General features: G+C 42.7%; 1 protein-coding gene across 2 annotated transcripts in view; it reads left to right on the forward strand.

Annotated features, from left to right (window-relative positions):
• itgb2 (integrin, beta 2) overlaps positions 1 to 23826 on the forward strand; it is an 87358-nt gene that overhangs the window by 24386 nt on the left and 39146 nt on the right. The window contains exons 1-2 of one of the 2 annotated variants that reach the window (XM_048534095.2): positions 12174 to 12247; positions 12369 to 12432. In XM_048534095.2, coding sequence (XP_048390052.1) covers positions 12372 to 12432 — 61 coding nt within the window. In that variant the 5' untranslated portion in view covers positions 12174 to 12247; positions 12369 to 12371. Of the gene's footprint in view, positions 1 to 12173; positions 12248 to 12368; positions 12433 to 23826 lie in introns of those variants that run through there. The other variant, XM_048534094.2, reaches the window with a different exon arrangement.

Below are 23826 nucleotides of genomic sequence, written 5' to 3' on the forward strand. Positions count from 1 at the left end.
AGTCACTCTCGCTGCCCACAAGAATGCCCACATGATTAATGGACTGCAGATCCTGATAAAACTGTACTTCATAGTCAGTCAATGCTTTAAGTTGGCAGAGAATGTTTTGCTAAAAAATAATTGTCAAACATCTCTTTTGGGTATTTGCCTTACATTGTGGACTAATGAATGTGACATTTTCAGAGAGATGGTGGCATTATGGTAAGGTCACAAGTAATCGAGAACCCCTGGCTAATATTCTGGGCACGTTCGCTCAAATCCTAGCAATTCAGCTGTTGGAACTTAAGTGCAGTTAGTAAACCTGGAATCAGAAAAATTAGTGAATAGTAACCATAAAAAAACTTTGTAAAAACCTTCCTGCTTCTATGATGCTGCTTGGCCTGTGGTGTTCATCCAGCTCTACAGCTTGTTATCTCTGCTTCTCCAACATCTGCAGTTCCTACCATCTTTGTAAAAACTCCTCTAATCTGAGATATCCTTTAGGGAAGAAAATATGCAATACTTACCTGGTAGGCCAACTTGTGACTCCACCCCAAAATAATGTGATTTACTTTGAAAGATAGTAGGAACTGCAGATGCTGGAGAATCCGAGATATCAAGGTGTAGAGCTGGATGAACACAGCAGGCCAAGCAGCATCAGAGGAGCGGGAAGGCTGACATTTCAGGCCTAGACCCTTCTTCCATTTCTGAAGAAGGCCCAAAATGTCAGCCTTCCCGCTCCTCTGATGCTGCTTGGCCTGCTGTGTTCATCCAGCTCTACACCTTGTTACCTTGGATTTACTTTGAAATTGTCCAGGAAGCCACTCAGTTCAAAGCCAGTTAGAGATGGGCAACTAATGCCAGTGTGTTGCATGGCACAATGTGTCAGAATCGATAGCCTTTTGAACATTGGTACTTCCATTCAAATGCAGGCCAGTGCATGAAGCTGGTAGACTTCTTATGGAATCTTAGAGTCATTCAGCACAGAAACAGACTCTTTGATCCAACCAGGCCATGCCGACGATAATCCCAAACTAAACTCGTCCCCACCGGTCTGTCCTTGGCCCATATCCCTCTCAACATTTACTATTCATGTACTTATCCATGTGTCTTTTAAAACTTGTAACTATACTTGCATCCACCACTTCCGCTGGAATTTCATTCCGCACACGAACTGTTCTCCATGTAAAGAAGTTGCCCTTCATGTCCTTTTTGAATCTTGCTCCTCTTACCTGAAAAATATGTCCCCTAGTTTTGAACTGCACCATCCTCGGGGAAAGACACTGCCGTTCACCGTATCCACCCCACTCACAATTTTATAAACCTCTATAAGGAAACCCCTCAACCTCTTATACTCCGGTGGAAAAATGTCCCAGCTTTGTTTGATGAAAAAATAGCCTGTCTTCATTCAGTGTCCAGGAGATGTGAAACTAGCCTGTAATTGAGCATTTACAGAAGTAGAGAACAGTGTGATGCAGGAAACAAGTCAGTCTTGGAGACTGGGATCAGAACAAGCGACACAATAATGGAGGGAGCAATATAAAGGATGGAAAGAACAGGATGATCTCAATGATTACAGTAGTATTATCAGGGGGAAAATATTAATATTAAGAATGCAAATGAATATGCATGTGAAAAGAATAAATAAATTTGAGGAAATTCACCATCACCTTCTCAAGAGTGATTAGGTATGCTGGCCTAGCACCATGCCTCATGAGTGAACAAAGAATAATGACAATAAAGTATCTATGTGAAAACTTCCAAAGAAGATTTTGGCATTATTGGGTTTCTGGCTTTGGGTGGCACAAATATTTATTTTACATGCTTGGTCTGCTAATTGAGGCTCTTAATTGGTTAAATAATGAGCAAGTTAGATGAAGGAAAGAGAGTGGACATGATCTATTTGGATTCCCAGAAGGGCTGCGCAGGAAGCTGCTTAATAGCCCTTGGTGTTAGGGGCAAGGTACAATCGTGGATAGAGCTTAGCTGACTAGTAAGAGAGACTGAGACTTGAGAGGATAGCCTCAGGATGAAGAGATGGCCTTCTGGAACTGAGATGAGGTGGAATTTCTTCAGCCAGAGGATGGTTGATCTGTGGAAGTCATTGCTATGGAGTGCTGTGAAGGCCAAGTCATTGAGTGTGTTTCAGACTAAGATAGAGTCGTAGATGAGAGGCTCCTGATCAGTAAGGCAATCCCAGGTTACGGGGAGAAGGCTGGAAAATTGCGTTGAGAAGCATATCAGCTATGATCATATGGTGGAGCAGACTCAGTGGGCCAGCTGGCCTAATTTGTCTTCTGTATTTTGTGTCCTGTGTCTTCTGATCTGCTTCTCACCACCATTGCAGATGAACTGTGTTCCCAGGAGAAAAGCAGTAAGCAGCCAAATGAGTAAAATGGAGTGATCTATCTACCACATTGACAGAGATGTTGCCCCGACGTTCACTCCAAATTATGGCTGATTGGAAGAACATTTGAGGGGTGGAGGGGGTTTGGGTGTTGGCCACTGAAAGCCACCAATTTTCCCCCATTTCTGAGCTCTGGTTTCTCTACAGCCTCCAGCCTGCCATCCCCCCAGTCATCCAGAAAGCCACTTATCCTCACGCGCTGTTCCAGCCATTTGCTGTTACAGTGCACCTAGTAAAGCCTGCCTCTGAAGTGTTGCACACAGTCAGTGCCAACTTCTGATTGTTGGCAGCCTCAGGTGGGGGCAGCGCTTTGTCTAAACCATGAGGGGTCTGGGTACTGGTTCCACATCCAAGAGGATGAAGAAAGTAGGGCTCAGGCTGAAAGTAATTAGCAAAAGTGACATGAGAGAAAGCTTTCCCACGCAGTGAGTGGTTAGGGTCTGGAATGTAATTTCCGAGACTGTACAAGAAGGGAATGAAAAGGAAGATGATGCAGGGTTACAGGGAAATGAGTGGAGAATGGCACTAAGTGCATTTATTCATTCGAGAGCCACTACAGACATGATGGGCAGCATGGCCATGTTTACCAGTTCTGCACTTCGGGATAACAAAATGCTCCGCTGTTGAAAGATTTGATGTCATTCCGAAGATCAATGAAACATTTTTAAAAGGTCTACTGAAATAAGCAATTGTTTGCAACCAGAAGTCGTTATTCTTCAACACTAGAAGAGTTCAATTTTCCCTGATTTTTCTCAGGTGTATAAGTTGCACATTGTGCCTTTTGTCCAGAATCTTAACAAAAAGGGTATCAGAGATAATGGGAACTGCAGATGCTGGAGAATCCAAGATAATACAATGTGGGGCTGGATGAACACAGCAGGCCAAGCAGCATCTCAGGAGCACAAAAGCTGACGTTTCGGGCCTGGACCCTTCATCAGAGAGTGGGATGGGGTGAGGGTTCTGGAATAAATAGGGAGAGAGGGGGAGGCGGACCGAAGATGGAGAGAAAAGAAGATAGGTGGACAGATTATAGGTGGGGATGTAGGGAGGGGATAGGTCAGTCCAGGGAAGACGGACAGGTCAAGGAGGTGGGATGAGGTTAGTAGGTAGATGGGGGTGCGGCTTGGGGTGGGAGGAAGGGATGGGTGAGAGGAAGAATAGGCTAGGGAGGCAGAGACAGGTTGGACTGGTTTTGGGATGCAGTGGGTAGAGGGGAAGAGCTGGGCTGGTTGTGTGGGCCAGTGGGGTTCGCAACAAACAACTGCACCTCCCAGTCGCAAACCATTTCCACTCCCCCTCCCATTCTTTAGATGACATGTCCATCATGGGCCTCCTGCAGTGCCACAATGATGCCACCCGAAGGTTGCAGGAACAGCAACTCATATTCCGCTTGGGAACCCTGCAGCCCAATGGTATCAATGTGGACTTCACCAGTTTCAAAATCTCCCCTTCCCCCACCGCATCCCTAAACCAGCCCAGTTCGTCCCCTCCCCCCACTGCCCCACACAACCAGCCCAGCTCTTCCCCTCTACCCACTGCATCCCAAAACCAGTCCAACCTGTCTCTGCCTCCCTAACCTGTTCTTCCTCTCACCCATCCCTTCCTCCCACCCCAAGCCGCACCCCCATCTACCTACTAACCTCATCCCACCTCCTTGACTTGTCCGTCTTCCCTGGACTGACCTATCCCCTCCCTACCTCCCCACCTATACTCTCTCCACCTATCTTCTTTTCTCTCCATCTTCGGTCCGCCTCCCCCTCTCTCCCTATTTATTCCAGAACCCTCACCCCACCCCCTTCTCTGATGAAGGTTCCAGGCCCGAAACGTCAGCTTTTGTGCTCCTGAGATGTTGCTTGGCCTGCTGTGTTCATCCAGCCCCACATTGTATTATCTTAACAAAAAGGGTGTTTGATTCAAATTAGTTTAGGCAGAGCCAGGAGAAGTGCAGCACTAGTTCTGCAACATTGACTGGCTGTGGGTTTCAGCGTCATTGGTCTAGGAAATGCTGAAGTTTCTCAAGTTATTTCAGTAATGGAATTATGGCATTACACCATATCCTGCCAGTCTGACATGAGGATGTAGCATGAAGAAGTGACCTATTTCATGCAGGAGAAGTCTAGCTGTTGCTAAAAGCACGTACATAGCTTGCATGGTCCAGAAAAATCAGAATTTTTGGTAGATACTACTTTCTGTGGGCACAGTATGTTCAAAACCAGTGAATGGGTCCCAGCTGCTGTGTCTCAGTGAAATACTCGTCGTTTATGTTCAGGATTTCAGGTTAGGCTGCCAGAACAGAATACTGGAGTTGCAGGGACTGAGCGTAGACTCTCAACGGATCAAAGTCATGGGACATGAGGGCTAATAGCTACATATTGGACCACAGCTTCCCAAGCTGGGAGTTGTGACTCCAATTGGGGTTGTGAGATGAGATTTTGGAGCTATGAGCCTTGGAGCAACAATTGCTTCCGTGAAGCTCAGACTGCTTTCTGATAACTGTGAGATGCTGATCTAATGGACTGCTCACTGAGTTGCAAGGACAGCCTGTGGAAAGCATGGTGTTCGTTTTTATTTCGAAGAAACCCTTTCTTTTCATCAGTTTCCCCAAAACTCAACTCCTGTTTCAACAACAACCCCTATCCGTCCTGGATCAAAGCCAGAACTAGGCTCCTACCCCTCAGCAACTCAAATTCCTTTCAATTCATCAACTAAAGCTTCACCTCTCCATTCAGAACAGAAGACTTTCTCCAGCCAGCCTCTCTCCCATCCCTAACAACTCTACTCTACAGCTCTTGCAACCTCTGGATTGTGGAGGTGCCAGTGTTGAGCTGGAGTGGACAAGGTCAGAAATCACATGACACCAACAGGTTTATTTGAAGACACAAGCTTCCAGAGCGTAGCAGGTGAAGAGGGAAAGAAGCGCACAGTACACAGAATTCCATAAGTAAAACATCAAAAGGTCACACAACTGATGAGGATGTATTAAACAAACCTAAAGATGCTGTTAAATCTTTAATCAGTTAGAAGATTTTAATTGATGAATCACTTTACCTGACAAGAGGCCTATGCTCCAAAAGCTTGTGTTTTCAAATAAACCTGTTGGCCAATAACCTGGTGCTGCGTGATTTTGAACCTCCAGATTTACACTGTGTCTGAGACATTAGAATGGACTCACATTCAATGGAAAGATTTTGGAAGTACTGTCAAAATTAGGCAGGGTGCCTCTGCACCAGTGGCATGAAGGCAACGAGAGACGATTCATACAAAAATGGTGAATGATATTTGTTGTTGCTGTTGCAATCCTCATGAACGAATCAAGTTTCGTTGCTAGGTTAGGCACGTCAACTGAAAGATGGCACAGAACCAGTTTATTTTAAATGGCTTGTGAAGACCCCAATGCAATTTTTGTAACTGCAGACATTGTCACCACTGATTCCTCAGCCTTACCTACAAATCACGGAAGACACAAATTGCTCAGCTGCCAGTTTCACAAACATTTCATTGGGTTGCCCTTGGTTCAAAAGCTGGACGCATTTGCTCGGAACGGAGTGTTGTTCCTGGCATTTCAGATGAGGTGCAGCTGACACAGGACAGCAACCAATACATGGGCTCACGGAATCCTCAGAAGGTTTATGGCAGCTCGCGAAGATGCAGTGAACAGGGAAGCTAGGGAGCCAGTGGTGGAGTTTCGTCTGCAACCATTTCCCGCATTTTCTTCTGTTGCAATGAAAAATCAGCGCAGCCCTGGATCTTATCACCTCCAGCTACCCCCAGCCTGCTGAAGTGAATATCAGCAACATCAGTTGACCTGCAGTTGTGGTCAAATTTAACAAGTTATCGATGCCAGGCTGACTGAAACTTGTAGAATGTTCCTTCCTGGATACCCAGCAACACTAAACCAGTGTATAGGCAGAGTGCAAAGTTCCTCCAATGTGTGTAAACTGACTGAACTCCTATACACACTTCAAATGTCAGTGGATGAAAAGCCTGGGAATTCCCTTCCTAACAGCGCGGTGGGTGTACCCACAACGCGTGGACTGCATCCATTCAAGGAGTTCGAACACTTTCCAGCTTTGTAAGAACATATTTTGACCTTGCCCGTTATGCCCAAATCACAGGGGGAAAAAAACCCCCTCACCGTCTTCAGTGAATTAACATGTACCGTGATTCAACAGCCAGTATTCTGATGTAAAACCGCTTTCAGTGTACCGCAGATTGTGCCCACTTTCCTGGTAGTTATTCTGATGCTTTGAAACTAAATACAGCATTGTGGCCCCCAGGATCTGGCGCAGAGTACGAGGGGCTGGCTGGATGCGGGCTATTACCGGCACATCTGCTCATTACTATCAGATTCTCGGGTGGATTGACAAATGAGAACTGATACTGAAAATACTGACAGACAAACAGTGGCACATAGCCTTAAGATGATCTTTGTGCATTTTACTTTGAAGTATGAGGAGATTGAGAGATTTTATTGCAATTCTCACTTTTGTGCTTTGAACAAATACACAAATTCCATGAGACACTGAATACTGAATTGCAATGATTGAATTCTTGTGTAAATCTCAACTCTGTCCAACCTGTCAGTTGATCCTAAAAGGAGGCAGTCAGCTTCTACTCATTACCCTTGCTACCCGAATCGTAGTACAACCTTCAGCTCTCACTGGACAGATCATTGGAGTTCTGAGAAACAATGCAGCCTGTATTGTGGTTTCCTGCAGACCCATCAGGGTCAGTTGTTGTTTGCTGCTTAATTTGCTCCACGTTGGGAATCCAGGCATGCAGCCACCAGAGATTTCAGGTAGAGTTTTAAATGGTCGCAAATGTACTGCCTTGTAAAAATGTCTCACAGTATTCCTATTTCCAAGTGCCTAGTTTTAATGCCAATTTGCTTTCCTTCTGACTGCAGCATGGGAGGTAGAAGGCAGCATTGCCTCAGTCAATGATCTCAGACCTGGCTGTACCAACTCAGTGTCAACTGAGATCGTTTTATTGGCTAGAGAGCACATATTGGTTGGATGGGTCACAACTGTTCACAGATAAGGCAGTTACCCCGAGAGATGACAACTTATTCCAATTGTACTGCCTCTAAGAGGTTGAGGCTCAGCCCTAGTTCTGATCTGTGGCAGAGTAGACTCCATTGATAAATTATCAATTCACAACCTTGATCCACCAATATGTTCAATGTCGAGAAGAAGGTTGAAATCAGAGCTCAGATAACCGCAGTATGCTATTGTTATGTTTTAAAAGCCTATCAAATGTATTTTTCATAAAAATGACTTTGTTCAGTCGGCTGAAGCCAGCATACCTATCGACAAGTTCAAGAATAGCTTCTTCCCCGCTGTTAGACTGCGGAACGAACCTCTATAATTTCAGATCTGATGTTGATCTCACCTTTGTGCACCTCCTGTCCAGCCGTAACGTTCTATGTCGCACTCTGTCTAAACAGCCGATGATCTGTATGTCCTAGTCTCCCTGTGCTGCATGCAAAGCAAAAAAAATCAACAATAAATCAAACCAGATCAAATAAGTTTTTAAAAGACTCAAGTGACCTAAACAGCTAGTCTCAAAGTGGCCGAACATTTTACCTTGTCATTTACAAAGCTATCAGAACAAAGACAGTCAACTTAAACAAATGCGAACAGTCCACCTCCCAAACCATTTGCAAAATATCTCGACAGCCTCTCCATACATTAGGGTGGGAAGTAAGACATTTGCCTTGGTTACTTTAACCTTTTGATGGTATTATGACCATGTTTTATAACTGGCTAGGTTGTGAAGCAAAGTCATGTGACAGCAAGCTGGCCCTCTGCGTGTGGAAAGACACTGATTTCCAGAGTCAGAGTGTAGAAAGACCGTGGATAAAAGCTTGTTGAATGTTGCGGGGTCTCACCTGCAACTGGAGTGTGTGGGGATAAAGTGGGTAAAAATCGTGCTCTGCCACTTTCTGGGAAGTCCAATCAAATCGTGAGCCAATCAGGCAATAATAAGCCTTTCCCCGAGTCCAAACCCTTGAGATTCCATGGGTCTGTCTGCAGTTGGGTTAATACGAATGGTGACAGATTGAAGCCCTGAAGTGGCCATTAGCTGGCCACACAAGGGCTTTAATTGGTGATAGGACAGGAAGTTTGACCACAATTTAAGTCTGTTGGAGGCAGGTATATGACCATCCTGCCTAACGGAATGTCTTCCCTGCTCCTCTCCACTCACCACCAGAAAAAGTGGATGATTGTGTCTCATGAATGGTGAATAGCAGGAGGAGTGGTTCCTTTTTATCATACCCCACCTGTTCTGGCCAGTCAAACACTGTCGGCAGCACCTTTAACCTAAACCAAGGAGCTGCTGACTCCAAAGGTAAAGACAGAAATTGCCCATCAACATTTTTAAAGTTGTCTGGGTGCAGAATCGAGAAAAATCACAAAGCCCATCCCAACATCATCCAAGATAAAACAAGAGCATTCATATATGATTGATCTTCTTTTGTTTACTGTACGGTCTCACTTTGTAACTTGTATGTGCTTGAGAAAGAGAGAACGAGAGAGAGAGAGACCTGATGCATTATTTAAACAGTTTTAGATATCGGGTTATAACTCACTCACAGATAATAAGAACTGCAGATGCTGGAGTCAGAGATAATACAGTGTGGTGCTGGAGGAACATAGCAGGCCCAGGCAGCATCAGAAGAGCAGGAAAGTTGATGTTTTGGGTCAGGACCCTTCTTCAGAAAAATGAGGCGTTTCTTTTCTGAAGAAGGGTCCTGACCCGAAACATCAACTTTCCTGCTCCTCTGATGCTGCCTGGCCTGCTGTGCTCCTCCAGCTCCACACGGTGTTATCTTGTTTTAGATGTTGGGAGTTATGTACAACAAGTAGTATTGCCTTTTTTAAAAAAATTTACAGGGAAAGCTGTCTGTTGTCTCCTTTGCAGTCACAACACTTCAACACACAGTGAATTAGCCAGCAGTCTCACTGGAATGCATTCAATGTGACTGTGTAAGATGATAACGAGTCAGCCACTGTTCCCTTCTAATGAGTGAAACCATTGGAAATAAAAACATTGAAAGAATTTTATCCGATTGAACAAGGTCAAGCACTGTCCTTAAGGAGCAGCTGCTGTGTTGGGTTTCTGTCATCCCAACTATTGAGTCTCCTACAATTCAAGTGTTCTGCACTACCAGCTCACCAATTCATTACTGATGAGGCCTGGCTGTGAGGATTGAGTCTATGAGGAATGAGCAGCAGAAAACCTCACTCACCCCATCGAGACCCACTGAAATAAAATCTGTCCCTGCCTTTTGCATGACTGTCTTCTGACCCAATATGATTACATGGAATAAATGATAACATTTTGGCTGTTGATGCATAAAATCATAGTACTGTACAGCATGGAAGGAGCTCTTTCAGCCCCATGTGTCAGGGCCAGATGACAAGAGGAATCCAAATCCCTACCCTAACTTTTCAGCTCTTCGTCTGTAGCCTTATAGGTTCCTGTAGGCTCATCAAGTGAGTATCCCACAGACTTTTTAAATGTGATGACGGTTTCTGTTTCTGCCACCCTAGCAGGGAGTGCGTTCCAGATCCTCACAACCTCTGGGTTGAGTACTTCCTTTCACATCCCATCTAAATTTCATACCTCATATCCTTAAGTCACGCCCCCTGTTTATTGATCACCTCAACCAAGGGGAATAGGGTTTCCTATCCTCTGTATCTGTGCACCTTGTCACTTTGAACACTTCATTTAGGTCTCCCCTCATCCTTCTCCATTCCCACAAAATTAATTTGATCCAATCTGTCCTCATTACCAATCACTTCTGTACTATCTCAAGTGCAATTAGATCTTTCCTTAATAGAGTGACTAGTACTGTATGTAATACTCGGGTGGTGGCCTATTCAGTGCTATTTACATTTCTAGCACAGCCTGCCTGCTCTTACACTCTCTACCACAGCTAATAAAGACAAGTATTTTGCGAGCTTTCTTGACCACCTTATCTCCCTGTCCAGCCTTCTACGGGGCTGTATGGATCTGCACTCTCAGTCCTTCTGCTCCTTTGAACATATCATAGATACTGATGCGTTTGATCATTTTTTTTTCAAAAATATATTCAAAGTCCCAAAAAATCATGCCACAGGGAATGTCAGGTCCTGAGCAATGAAAGATTTCAAATTTTCAGGAATGATCCAAGATATATTTGTTTATCTCTGGAGTCAGCAGCCCTTTGGTTTATGATAAAGATGCTGCCAGTAATGTTTGACTGGTCAGAACAGCTGGGTTAGTTCATGTTTTTCACCTAAAATGGTGAGTTTCATTCAAATTAATTTCAGCAGAAAGATCAGTTGGCTCATAGAAGGTCAGAAAGCAGAATGTAGGGGATAGTTAATCAGAGTGCCAGTAGGTAGGATGTCAGCTCCCATTGGGATCCTCACTGGAACCATGTGTTTTGATCACAATGTTGATAATGGTTTAGATTTTTGAATCAAAAGTGCAATTTTTTTGTCATTCCTGGCCAACTGAGAAAGAGGGATGGTCAACCCTGAGTGGTTTTGCAACTGATTGGCATTACATTCGGCAAATGCATTTCAACATGGATCGCTGTCGGGTATCTTGGTTTGCTCACAAAAGTAAGAAACACATATTATTTGGAAATAAGAACATGAATTGGGTCATGGAACAAAGGAATTTATGAAGGAAAATCCACCAATTACTTACAGTTGTGACTCAGTTGGTAAGGTCATTCCAAATACAAACCAGCCATGCAAGGACTTATTTTAAGAGAAATAAAACTAAAAATTAGAGAACTGTCTTGATTGAACATGGTCAGAGAACACTTAGATCCTGGTGTGTGGTGCTGGTTAATCTATTCTAAAAATGATAAAGAGGAACTGGAGAAAGTGGACAAAGATTTACAAAAATGATATTAGAATTCCGAGGTTGTAGTTATCAGGAAAGGATTGACAGGCCAAGGTCAATTTTCTTCTGAAAGGAGAGGATTGAGGAGTATCCTAATGCAGGTCTTTCAAATTATAATGTACAAAGTATTTGAAACGCAACGGTTGTAGATTCGCCAACTTTAGGTACATTTAAGTCGTCATTGGATAAGCATATGGACATACATGGAATAGTGTAGGTTTAGATGGGCTTCAGATTGGTATGACAGGTCGGCACAACATCGAGGGCCGAAGGGCCTGGACTGTGCTGTAATGTTCTATGTTCTATGTAACATTATGTTTTGATAGAATTGACACAGATGGAATATATCCATTTTTGAGGAATTGCAAAATGAGGCACCATTGATTCAAGATAGTCATTGAGATAGCAAATCAGAAATTCCAAGGAAACATCTCCACCCAGACAGTGCTATGAGTCTGGAACTTGTCACCATGAAAACAACGGAACAAACGAATTTGAGGGGAACTAAACAAGCACACAAGGGGGAAGGAAGAGCAGTATCTTGCCAATCATGTTGGATGAGAAGTGTGAGGGGAGGTTCAAGCACAACTTAAATGCTGGAATGGACTGCTTGTTTTGAATGGCCCACTTCAATGCTGTAAATTCTATGTAATCCCATGTTGTGCTCAGGAGATGTTCGTTATAATAATGAAATTTGTGGGGTTGAGGAGCTGCTGAAGAATCTAAAGGGCCAGGGTTAATTTTTGCCAAAACTGTCCGTTTTGCCAAAACTGAGCCCAGTCAAGAGGTAGTATCATCATCTTAAAGAGGAAGTATAATGCGAAACAGGAAATGTCTCAAGGACATCATAATGTTGACTCATGAACTAAATTTATTATTTTCACTGCAATCTGTCAAATTTACACATGGTTAGCACTCAGGAGTCAACACCGCCCATGGCAGAGACTGCAGTCTGGGGTAAATTTGAATGAATAATATTGAATAAATTGGAAGCTTGACTGCTTTATGAATGCATTTCAAAGCAAATGTTCAGAGTCAAACAGAGACTGTGATTTGGATTGTTTTTTTTTCAAAACAGGAAATGGTAAAGTGGTTCCTTCTCCAACTGGTTTTCGCCTTGGTGCTGGGAACAGGACAAGCTGGTGAGTGAATGGGAAACTTAAATACTCTTTGTGAGATTACAAATAAAAACGAAATAAAGTCCTCTATTTATTTTGCATTTTTCAGAACCATAGGTCATCCTTGAATACTTTCGAACTAATGAAGTATTTCTGAAGTGTAATGACTGGAACAGTGGAAGAAACACTGAAACCACTTTGCACACTGCAATGTCCCATGGCTAACAATAACATAAATGATCCCATAATCCACATTAGTTGTCTTGATTGAAGGATAAGTATTACCCCAGATACCAGGAAGATCTCCCCTGCTTGCAACTGAAAAGTGCTATAGATTCTTTGATATCTGTCTGAGAGGGCAGAATGGACCTTGTTGCACAGATGCATCAGCCTAGATTTTGCACTCAAGTTTTGGAGGGACTTTGAGTACATGCACTTCTAACGTGGATGAGAGCGTGACTGCTGATAATTTTGTGTAAGAACTCAATATTACAACTGGCCAAGTTTTGCGAAGAATATGTTTATGTGAGAAGATCCAACCTCTTGGCTGAAATAAAAGAGAAAATGCTGTTAATACTCAGACAGTATCTGTGGGGACAGAAATAGTTTATGTTTCAGGTTGATGACCTTTCATCAGAACAATTTGGCTGCCCTATTCAATCTCAGTTGCATAAAGCAGACATATTTATATTTGAAACAAAAACGGAAATTGCTGGAGAAACCCTACAGGCCTGGTGGTATCTGCAGAGACACAGAAACCTGCTGAGTTTCTCCAGCAATTTCTATTTTTTGTTTCAGATTTCTAGCACTCACAATTCTTTGTTTTATTATATTTTTATTTGTCATTTGTGCAGATATTACATGAGTGCAAAAAAAACACAGTTATGCTATATTCACAGTTCGACAGTTCATTTTCATGATCATGTTTTTGCCTATATTCTGTATTTGCCTTCATACTTTCTGTGTACTTGGCATCAATTTTAATTTTATTTTGGAAACGATTTGATTGTGTTTTTAATACACTGTCTTTTTGATGAGGAAAATGAATGATCCAAAGGCAAATACACTGTAATAATTTTCAGTGTGAATTTGCCTATTCATCCCCTCCATTGCAACCATGCAAAGCTCCAAATACTCCCTCCTGATGAAACCATAATTTACGGACATGTTTTCCAATTTTAAACCCCGTAATTTCTACTTCATGATTCAGTCTCCTCCCCACTAAGGCACAGATTTTGTTCTTACTTTGCTGAATATCTCCACTTTAGATGATCTGGAGATTGCTTCCAAGTTAATGTCTTCATTCTACTTGAACTGTGACCATTCTGCCCTTGTTCTTGTGTATTGTTCACTTCTCTTTAATTGGGAATTAATAGTCCAATGATGACCATGAAACCATTGCCCGTTGTCTTCAGTTTTATTGACAAACCAAATCTGCAGCATTGTATGTATGTTTCAATGAAAGGCCAACTCAATAAATAATGTGAAACAAATTACAGATAATAAAGTGTGGAGCTGGATGAACACAGCAGGCCAAGCAGCATCTCAGGAGCACAAAAGCTGACGTTTCGGGCCTCAACCCTTCATCAGAGAGGGGGATGGGGTGAGGGTTCTGGAATAAATAGGGAGAGAGGGGGAGGCGGACCGAAGATGGAGAGAAAAGAAGGTAGGTGGAAAGGAGAGTATAGGTGGGGAGGTAGGGAGGGGATAGGTCAGTCCAGGGAAGACGGACAGGTCAAGGTGGTGGGGTGAGGTAAGTAGGTAGGAAATGGAGGTGCGGCTTGAGGTGGGATGAGGGGATAGGTGAGAGGAAGAACAGGTTAGGGAGGTGGGGACGAGCTGGGCTGGTTTTGGGATGCAGTGGGGGAAGGGGAGATTTTGAAGTTGGTGAAGTCCATTGGGCTGCATGGTTCCCAAGTGGAACATGAGTTGCTGTTCCTGCAACAAAGTATGAACTGTTAAGCCAGTTTGATTTGCTCCACATGATATGAAGAAATGATTGAAGGCGCTGGAGGCAAAGGTTATGGACCGTAACAACATTCTGGCAATAGTACTGAAGACTTGTTCTCCAGAACTTGTCACTCTCATAGCCAAGTTGTTCCAGCTACTTAACAATGTGCAAAATTAAACAGGTATGTACTGTGCACAAAAAGCAGAATGAAGTAACTCGGCTAGTTACTGCTCCATCAGTCTACTCTCAGTCATCAGTAAAATGATGGAAGGTCTAAACAACAACACTATCAAGCTGTACCTGCTCAGCAATAACCTGCTCAGTGACGCCCAGTTTGGGCTCCACAAGGGCCACTCAGCTCCTGACCTCATTACTGCCTTGGCTCAAATATGGAGGAAAGAGCTGAATTCCAGAGGTGAGATGAGAGTGACTGTCCCTGACATCAAGGCCACGTTCAACTGAATGAGTCATCACGGAGCCCCAGCAAAACTGGAATCAATGGGAATCATTGGGAAAAATCTCTGTTGGTTGAAGTCATACTTGGCATGCAGGAAGATATTTGTGGTTGTTGGAGATCAGTCATCTCAGCTCCAGGTCAACTCCGCAGGAGCTCTTCAGGGTAATGTCCGAGGCCCACCCCTCGTCAGCTGCTTCATCCCTCTCACATACGATCAGAACTGGGGATGTTCACCAGGGATTGTACAATGTTCAGCACCATTCATGACTCCTCAGATGCTGAAACAGCCCTTGTGCAAATGTAACAAGATCTGGACAATATTCAGGCTTGGGCTGATAAGTGGCAAGTAACATTCACATCACAGAAATGCTAATCAATGACCATCTCCAATTAGAAACATCTAACCACCATCCCTTGATATTCAGTGGTGTGACCCTGCTTGCAATAAAAACAGAAAGAACTGCGGATGCTCTAAACCAGGAACAAAAACAGAACTCTGAGGAAGGATCACCAGATCCAAAATGTTAACTCTGATTTTTCCTTCGCAGATGCTGCCAGACCCGGTGAGCTATTGCAGCAACTTCTGTTTTTGACCCTGTTATCAATATTCTTGGGGTTACTATTCACCAGAAACTCAACTGGACTTGCCATATAAATACATTGGCCACAAAGGCAGGTCAGAGGCGAGGAATACTACAGCAGATAACTCACCTCCTGACTCCCCAAAGCTTGGGACAAAGTAACCATAGTAGCCCAAGCCAAACATAGACATGCATGGGAATTCCTAGAGGCATGGTTCTCCACCCATACTTCAATCAACAAACATTTAGAATTCAACCCCATATACAAACCCATACAGGTCAAAACTGGAAATGACAGTACTCACCGTAATGGACCGGACATTATAAATTCCAAGCAGAGGAGAAGAATATCACTTCGTTGGAGGCTCCACTGATGATGGTGACAAAATGTCTGAACAAAAACGAGCCAGCTTGGCCAGCAAGTCAACAGCGTCATCCCCAAAGCCTGTCCATCATGCACAAGGCACAGGTTAGTGTTGTGATGGAATGCTTCCCTGTTGCCTGGATGGTTGCAGCTGCAACAAAAACTCAAGAAGCTTGACACTACCCAGGACAAAGCTCCCCGCATGATTGGGACCACATCCACAAGCACCCACTGTCCCCAACACCGATGTTGAGTAGCAGCTGTGTTTACTGACTACAAGATGTGCTACAGGAGTTCACCAAAGATTCAATCGCATTGAATATCAATGAAAGCTCGTAAAACATCTCCTCATTTTTCAAGTTGTCACTTCCAGCCTTCTCAAAATTTAAATTTGAAATTTACTTCAACAATTTCAGATCATAATCTCTGCTCCCATTTTCTCAGATAGCAGATGCTGAGCATATCTCTGCTTTTGTCATTTACAACTTCTCTTGACCGATATATTTAGTTTTTAAATTCACATCTCATTTTGCTTTGCACCCTCATCCCCATTCATCATCCAATCACTCATTCTTCCAGCCATCAGTTCTTCTCTCTCCTTCTTTCCTAATGCCCTCTATTTTTTATGCTGTACTCTTGCTTGAAAACTGTACATCTCTTTTCCAGCTCAGATGAAGGCCCCCTGATCTGTTAGTTCTATTTCTCACTCTGCAGATGCTGCCCAACCTGCCGAAGGGAAGGAGCACGGCAAAAGGAGGTGGCTATTCAGCCCCTCAAGCATGTTCTCTCATTAAATGAGATCACTGTTGATTTGCAAACTAATTCTACATACCCAGCTCTGCTTACATAACTGAGTTAATAAAAACTATTCGTAGCAGGTGATTTTGCATGTATTGGCCTTAGCGGGAAAGGTCCAGGCCTGTCCCATCCTTTGTATGTAAACTCTTCCTTAACTTCACCCCTGAAAGGTCATACTGCAATTTTGAGGCCAAGACCCTAGTCCTGGACTCCAAAGCCAGCGAAAATCACTATTCTTTATCCAACTATCTGCTCCCCTTCATATTCAGTAAACTTTGATCAAATCATTCCATAAATGTCTAATTTGCAGAAAATAAAACATTAGCTTGTTGCCTCCTCTTCATAAGTTAACCCTTGAAATCCAGGTCTCATGTTAGTAACTTTACCCTGCACTTCATCCGAGGTCAGGATATCCTTCCAAAAGTGTGGTGGTCAAAACCGCCCACTATCGTCCAGGTGGATTCATACCAGGGCTTTGTTCGCATCACCTTTCAACCTCATGTATTGTTCTCCAACAGTCTATTAATTTTTCTGATCAGTTAACCAATCTTTCCAGAGCATCCTAATGATGGCACACTTAGACCCCAAATGTCTTTTGACTTTCACTTTTTCTAGATTTTCATCATTTAGAACCCATCCTGTTCACTTCTTCTTTGGTCCAAAGTGGATGTGCTCACATTTTCTGACACAGAAATCCATTTGCCATAGTTTTGCACGTTCGCTTTATCTATTAACATACCTTTTCCGGTTTTTTTTGCTTTCATCCACGTCTATGCTTCCCAAGCTGTTTTTCTGCTGTGACTCTACTTGGTCAAACCCACATCTACAGCATCCATGTTTTCCCATGTTTCTCTGGGGGTACATGCACAGAAATATATCCAATGCTTTCACAGTCATTACAAGCTGCCCGGCTTTGTGCCTGTGCTAAAAGGCCAGGCGAGGGAGAAGGACAGTGAGACTGTAAGTTTTGAATGAGGCTGTCATGTGCAAAAATGCAAGGCATGGCAGAGGTGCTGTAAGCAGCCAAGTAAGCATGCAACAAATGAGCACTAAAAGGGCAAGCTATGAGCCCTGAGAAGTACCCTGTTCCAAGGATGCCAGACCCTGTGGTCTGGCAGTAGCACAGCATAGAAAGTTGTCAGTTTACTCCAAAGTGCTGCACTGAAGTGGTGAATTGTGTTCTAAGTGAATTAGAATGAAGATGTGGTGGGGCGGGTGCATGCCTGATGCCAATGTCAGTGAAGCACACCGTGAAATGATTCCTTTCCAAGGTGAGGGTCCAGAAGAGCTGCTCGATGCCCATTCAGACTTGCATGTCAGGAATGATCACTGGTTAGGCCCTCACCACCTCTTGGGAGATTAGGAAACTGCATGTAAATGAGCTAAGAATAGGGAATAACGAGATGTTAAAGCATGCAAATCATGCACACCACTCACTGGCGACATTCTCATCCCGTCATTTCAACCTAGGCTGGAAAATCAAACTTTATTTTCTTGACATTGATGATCTAATTTTTCCAATCTTGCCTTATTTTCCCATGACTTGCCGTTGCCCAGGGCGTTAAAGGGCTGGGAGAATTCCACCCACATGCTGTGATGGCATCAGTGATCATGTTGACAGGCTAAAAAAAAACATACTTAAAGGGACGTCGCAGCTGATCCCAGGATTGGCAAATCTGAGTCACTGCTCCTTAGCTGCCACTGCTATGTCGGAGCTTGTGATCCCAATTACTCATCCCAAAACCTCACTGGGGATACAGCCCATAATTTAGAAACAGCTGATCTGCCCAGCTTACAATTTCATTTATCATTGTGTCATTGGCAAACTTGAGTCTGTGGCTTTCTGTCCCATCGTCCAACTTGTTCATAATGTTGAGGGGCCCCGCAGTGTGTAACCAGGAAGGCAAATTGCCATGTATATTCCTGATCACATATGATCCCAAATGATTGAATTCTCTGCAACCATCACATTCCATTTTCCCTGTTGCTGTCTCTGGGAACTGTTCAAAGGTACCACAGTTAGTTTTCTGGCTGAACTAACGTTTATGCAAATCTTCTCAGATGGCACATATAACATGCCTGATCGATAGGATCACTGTGTGAAGGCGCCCGTTCTCTACTTCAACTGGGCTTCCATTGCTCCGCACAACATCAGCCACACCAACACCATTCCAATCCTGCATCTCTTTACAAAGTGTGGCCGAGATGTGAAACCAACTGTCCAGATACTCCTTTCTCGCCCCTGTGTGTTCAAGTCTCTCCAGCTTGACCTCCATCTCCACGAATCTAAGGTGGAGTCAGCAGCTGTTGATGTGTTCATTTGGGACAATCCCACATTTTGCAGTGCAGGCAACCAGAATAATCTGCCACATCATAGTTTTGATATTTACGATATCTTTGTCTTTTTTGTTGTTTTTCTGAAGTTTCTTTCCTTTGCATTAATTTGCACAAAACACCAGAACATAAGATGAAATTGTGAACACTGTCAAACTCAATCTCACACAAACTACCCCCAGTTGTTCCCTCGATGCAGTGAATTTCCACCCTCTCCAAATTCACAACTTTTCTGCTCTGTGTACCATGCACTCCATTTAGGGCCACTCTTGTGCACCAGCAGATGTTGTTTACTCTTAAATGCATTTATTTCAAGCCTCACTCAAGCTTTTTTGATCCATTCATTCATGGCTGAGGGTGTCGCTGGCTATCCCAGCATTTATTGGGGTTAAGGGTCAACCACATTGCTGCGGGTTTGGAGTTTCATGTAATTCCAGACCAGATAAGGATGGCAGGTTTACTTCCCGAAAAGTCATTCATGAACCAGATAGGCCTCAATGAGAATTGATGATGACTTCTTTTCTGAGAATAATTCCAGACACATTCACTGAGTTTAAATTCACCAAGTCATATGGTGGATTTAAATCTGTGTCTCATCGCGGTGACCAGAACATTAACCTCGGCCTTTGAACTATTAGGCCAGAGATATGACCACTCTCCCACATTGGTACAATTGCTTGTCTCAACACTTGCAGTACTATGTTACGTTTTTTCATCTGTGTTACTTCCAACATAATTTGTTTTTGGTCATTTGACTATTCTCTGTCCTCCTCCTTTTTGTCTGGCTTTCTTTCTCTTCTATTTCCCCAGTTTACTCCCCTGACATTTTTTTCCAACGTGTGTCTCTTTGGGTCCTTTTGTCATTCTCTCCTGATGTAATGATTACTATTTTGCATTTGCACTCTTTCAGCTACTGGAGTGTCACTCGGTGTTCTGCATTTCTGCTGCACTTTACAGTGTGCTACATGTCACAGACAGAGAAAGTACAACAGAGGAACTGGCCATTCATTGCAATATGTCAATGCTGGCGCTTATGTTGCACAAGAGCCTTTCTTCAAACATCTTGTGTAATCTTCTCAGGATGACTTTCTAGTCCTTCCTTCCTCATTCTTAGCTAGGTTCCTCCTAGATATTCAGCTATACTGTTCATCTCAACTGTTCCACCTGTGGTTGACATTTTAACTATTTTTTGGTTTATTTTTTGGTTGAATTCCTAATTCATTTTTATTACTGATGACTTCATAGTTAGTGTCTCCAGTTTTGAGTTCTCCAGAAAGGGTAAATATGTCCTCTCTGCTAACCCTCCTAACCAAATTTTGAAATTTGCATCAAGTCACCCCTTCGTCTTCCCTTTTCGAGCAAAAAACTAACCGGTTTTGTTTTTTCCTGATAGTTATGTCCTCAATTTTGGCGTAAATAATCTGGAAATTTCTTTTGCACATTTTTCCAGTGCAATTTTTGTTTTGTACTATGTGCTGTGTGAAGTTGTGAAAAATCCCAAAATTATGATAAAGTGGTTTGAAATGAACATTGTATTGATTGGAACATAGAAAACCAAAATAAATATAATGAATGTTCACATTTAGAACAGGATCTGCGGAGTTAAATTGTGAAAGTATTTATTTACCGACTGACAAAGGAATTGGTTAACCAGGGACATAAAGTTGTTCTCCCTTTAGTTTGGTACTTCCTGTGAATTGCCCAGATGTGCACAAGATGAAAAACTTGGATATAAAATATCTTTATTCAGCAATGCTCAAAGTTAGGATTCGTATTTGCAGCACAAAGAAGTTGACTTGGTATTTGTTTCACAGTACAACAGCGAATACTTGATCAAATGAATTGAGAGAAATTGGGCCAATGACAACATGGAGGACAGATTTTGTTAAAGGGGAAAGAAATCAGGAGAAAGAATAGATACAATTTGTCTGGAGTTAGTTTCAAGGATATTTAATCTTCTGTGAAGGTGTTCCGATGATAGTCCTCCATAAAGTTACAATCTACCAGCTGATCCATGAATTTTCCACCCAGCGCCAACATTCCATCTAATTTGCTTTTTTTTCCACTAGGTGGACCTCCAAGGTCCAAGTGTAGGAGCAGCTTCCGAAAATGGAAGTCAGTGAGTCAACATGCCAATTGGGATGTGTGGAACATCCCAGCAGTGAAACAGCTTACAGGGGACATTGGCCAGCACAATTATTAGGGCAGCATCACCACAAGAATGGCAGTGATTTGTTCAGAAGGCCAGCCAGCACCTTTTCATAGGAACTGAGGTCAAGCATCATATGCAATCTTGCCTGTGTCATCCATATTTTCAGAACAGAAGAACGTAAAAAGTAGCAGCAGAAGCAATCCAGTCAGCTCCTCCAGCCTGCTCTGCCATTCAATAAAATCATGGCTTACTGATCTGATTCTGGTCTAACTCTACTTTGTGACTTTTGTCCAAAGCTCTGAACTCTATTGTTAATCAAACATCTCTCTCACTCATCCTTAAGTATCTTCAATGACCCTGCCTCCACTGCTTTCTGTGAAATAGAATATCAAAGATTTATGACTCTCTGACAGAAGGAGTTTCTTCTCAACTCAGTCTTAGACAGAAGAACACTTGAGATAACAAGGTGTGGAGCTGAATGAACACAGCAGGCCAAGCAGCATCAGAGGAGCAGGAAGGCTGATGCGTCAGGCCTAGACCCTTCTTCAGAAACTGCAGCCTTTCTGCTCCTCTGATGCTGCTTGGCCTGCTGTGTTCATCCAGCTCTACACGTTGTTATCTCAGATTCTCCAGCGTCTGCGGTTCCCACTATCGCCAGAAGAACCCTTATTTGACTCTGTTAAACCGCTGCAAATGGACAAGTCAGGTCTCAGAATGAAATCTAGCTTGATAGATCATTTCTTTCAAATTTCAGTAAACATGGAAGTCAGTTACTGAAACTTAGTCACAGGAGACTGCAAAGTTACTTCAATAACTGGACAGAGGATTGTTACACAAAAAACAAAAAAAAGTTGTTTAGCTATAATACAGTTTTCAAAAAAAACTTAAAATGCATGGCAAAATAATATTTTCAACCTATTTCACAAAGCCATCTATTTATAGAAATTTAGGTCCAGAGAAATTAATCTATATTAAATCTTTCAGTTCTGCTTTACTGATTTGCTGCATTTCCTTTTCTGTGAACTGTGGAATCTTCTTACATGAATATGCATGAAACTGAGAATTTAAACAGCCTCAGCTCCCGACAGCTTGCAAATTCTGATCAAAACTCTCCTTGTTTGAGGCCGGACAAATTAAGCTTTTCTTCAGCGGTGACCATGTTTTCATTGAGCTGTCCTCAACTTTTTCAAGGAGAGAAAATACATTTCTTCTGACCCCAGTCAGGTCTCTTCTGAACTGCCCTAAAAAGTTTCAGCTTCTGGCTTTTCTAAACTAAAATCAATCCTTGGTTATTCTGAACTGAAAACAAGTTAATAGCCTTCATTGTTTAGACTGACTGTTATAAAACCACCACAGTATAAACAATTTCCCATTAACACACCCCAGGCGTTCACAGCCACTTGCTTTCTGAACAATGCTGAACGACGCATTTTGACAAACACATGGACTGTGAATTTATTTTGAAGGAAACCTTCATCTACTTCTTTGATAAAATTCTCTTTCCAAAAATCAGAATGATGTGAATGTATATGTGTCATATTTATTCCAGCATTCATCATGTCTGCAATGACTGTAGATCCTGTCTCCTGCCCCTTGTCTTATTTGACAACACCTTCAAAATCAGAAATCAACATAGTGAACCTCATCTGAATGTGTGTATAAGGGAACTAAAATTGTCTGCAATTTAGGTGTGTCTTGCACTGTTATGGAGGTTCCTACTTCTATCCTCCAACCACCTTGTCATCAGGGAACACCCCATTTGTCTTCCAAATCACTTGTTGCACCAGTTTGCTGGCATCTTGTGATGAACAAGGATGACCAGATCCCTCTGGACCGCAGAAGATTTCAGCCTTTCTCCACTCAAATACTATTCTGCTTTTCTATTCTAACTGCAATAAGTGGATAACCTCTCATTTTCTGACACTATCTTCCATGTGCCAATTTTTGTCTGACTTGTTCCACCTATCGATACTTTGCTGACTCTTCAGATCATCTTCACCTTTGCTTTCTGACCTATTTTTGTATTGTCAACAAGTTTATAAGAGAAAGCTTCACCCAAGTCATTAATATAAATTATAAATAACTCGGGCCCAGCACCACTGGTTACAATTTGCCAGGTTGAAGATTCATCATTTGTCTCAAATCTGTTTCCCTGTGCATTTGCTAGTACCCGATGTGTGTTAATATGTCACTCCAATGCTATGAGTTCTTATCTTGAGCAGTAATCTTTCATGCAAACCATCTGGTTCATTAATGTCCTTTAGAGAAGTAAATATGCCACCCTTTCCTCCTCTGGATTCGATGTGACTTCAGACACACAGCAATAAAGTTAACACTTGACTACCCTCTAGACTATTAAGGATGGGTAATAAATATTGTTCCAGTCAGCAATGTTATCGTCATTGAGTCATAGAGCATGGAAACGGGCCCTTCAGTCCAACCAATCCATGCCAAACATAATCACAAACTAAACTAATCCCACCTGTCTGCTTCTGGCCCATATCTCTCTCAACCTTTCCTGTTCACATATCCATCCAAATGCCTTTTAAACATTGTGATTGTAACCTTCATCAGGAATTTCATTCTCCACGCGAACCACCCTCTGTGTTGACTCTTGCATCTTTTCTCAATCTCTCTCCTATCACCTTAAAAATGTGCCCCCTGGTCTTGAAACTCCCCATCTGAGGGAAAAGACAACTATTGTCAACCCTATCTATACCCCTCATGATTTTATAAACCTCTATCACGTCACCTCTCAACCTTCTACATTCCATTGAAAAC

Source organism: Stegostoma tigrinum, chromosome 7 (assembly GCF_030684315.1).
Source record: "Stegostoma tigrinum isolate sSteTig4 chromosome 7, sSteTig4.hap1, whole genome shotgun sequence".
Taxonomy (NCBI): Eukaryota; Metazoa; Chordata; class Chondrichthyes; order Orectolobiformes; family Stegostomatidae; genus Stegostoma; species Stegostoma tigrinum.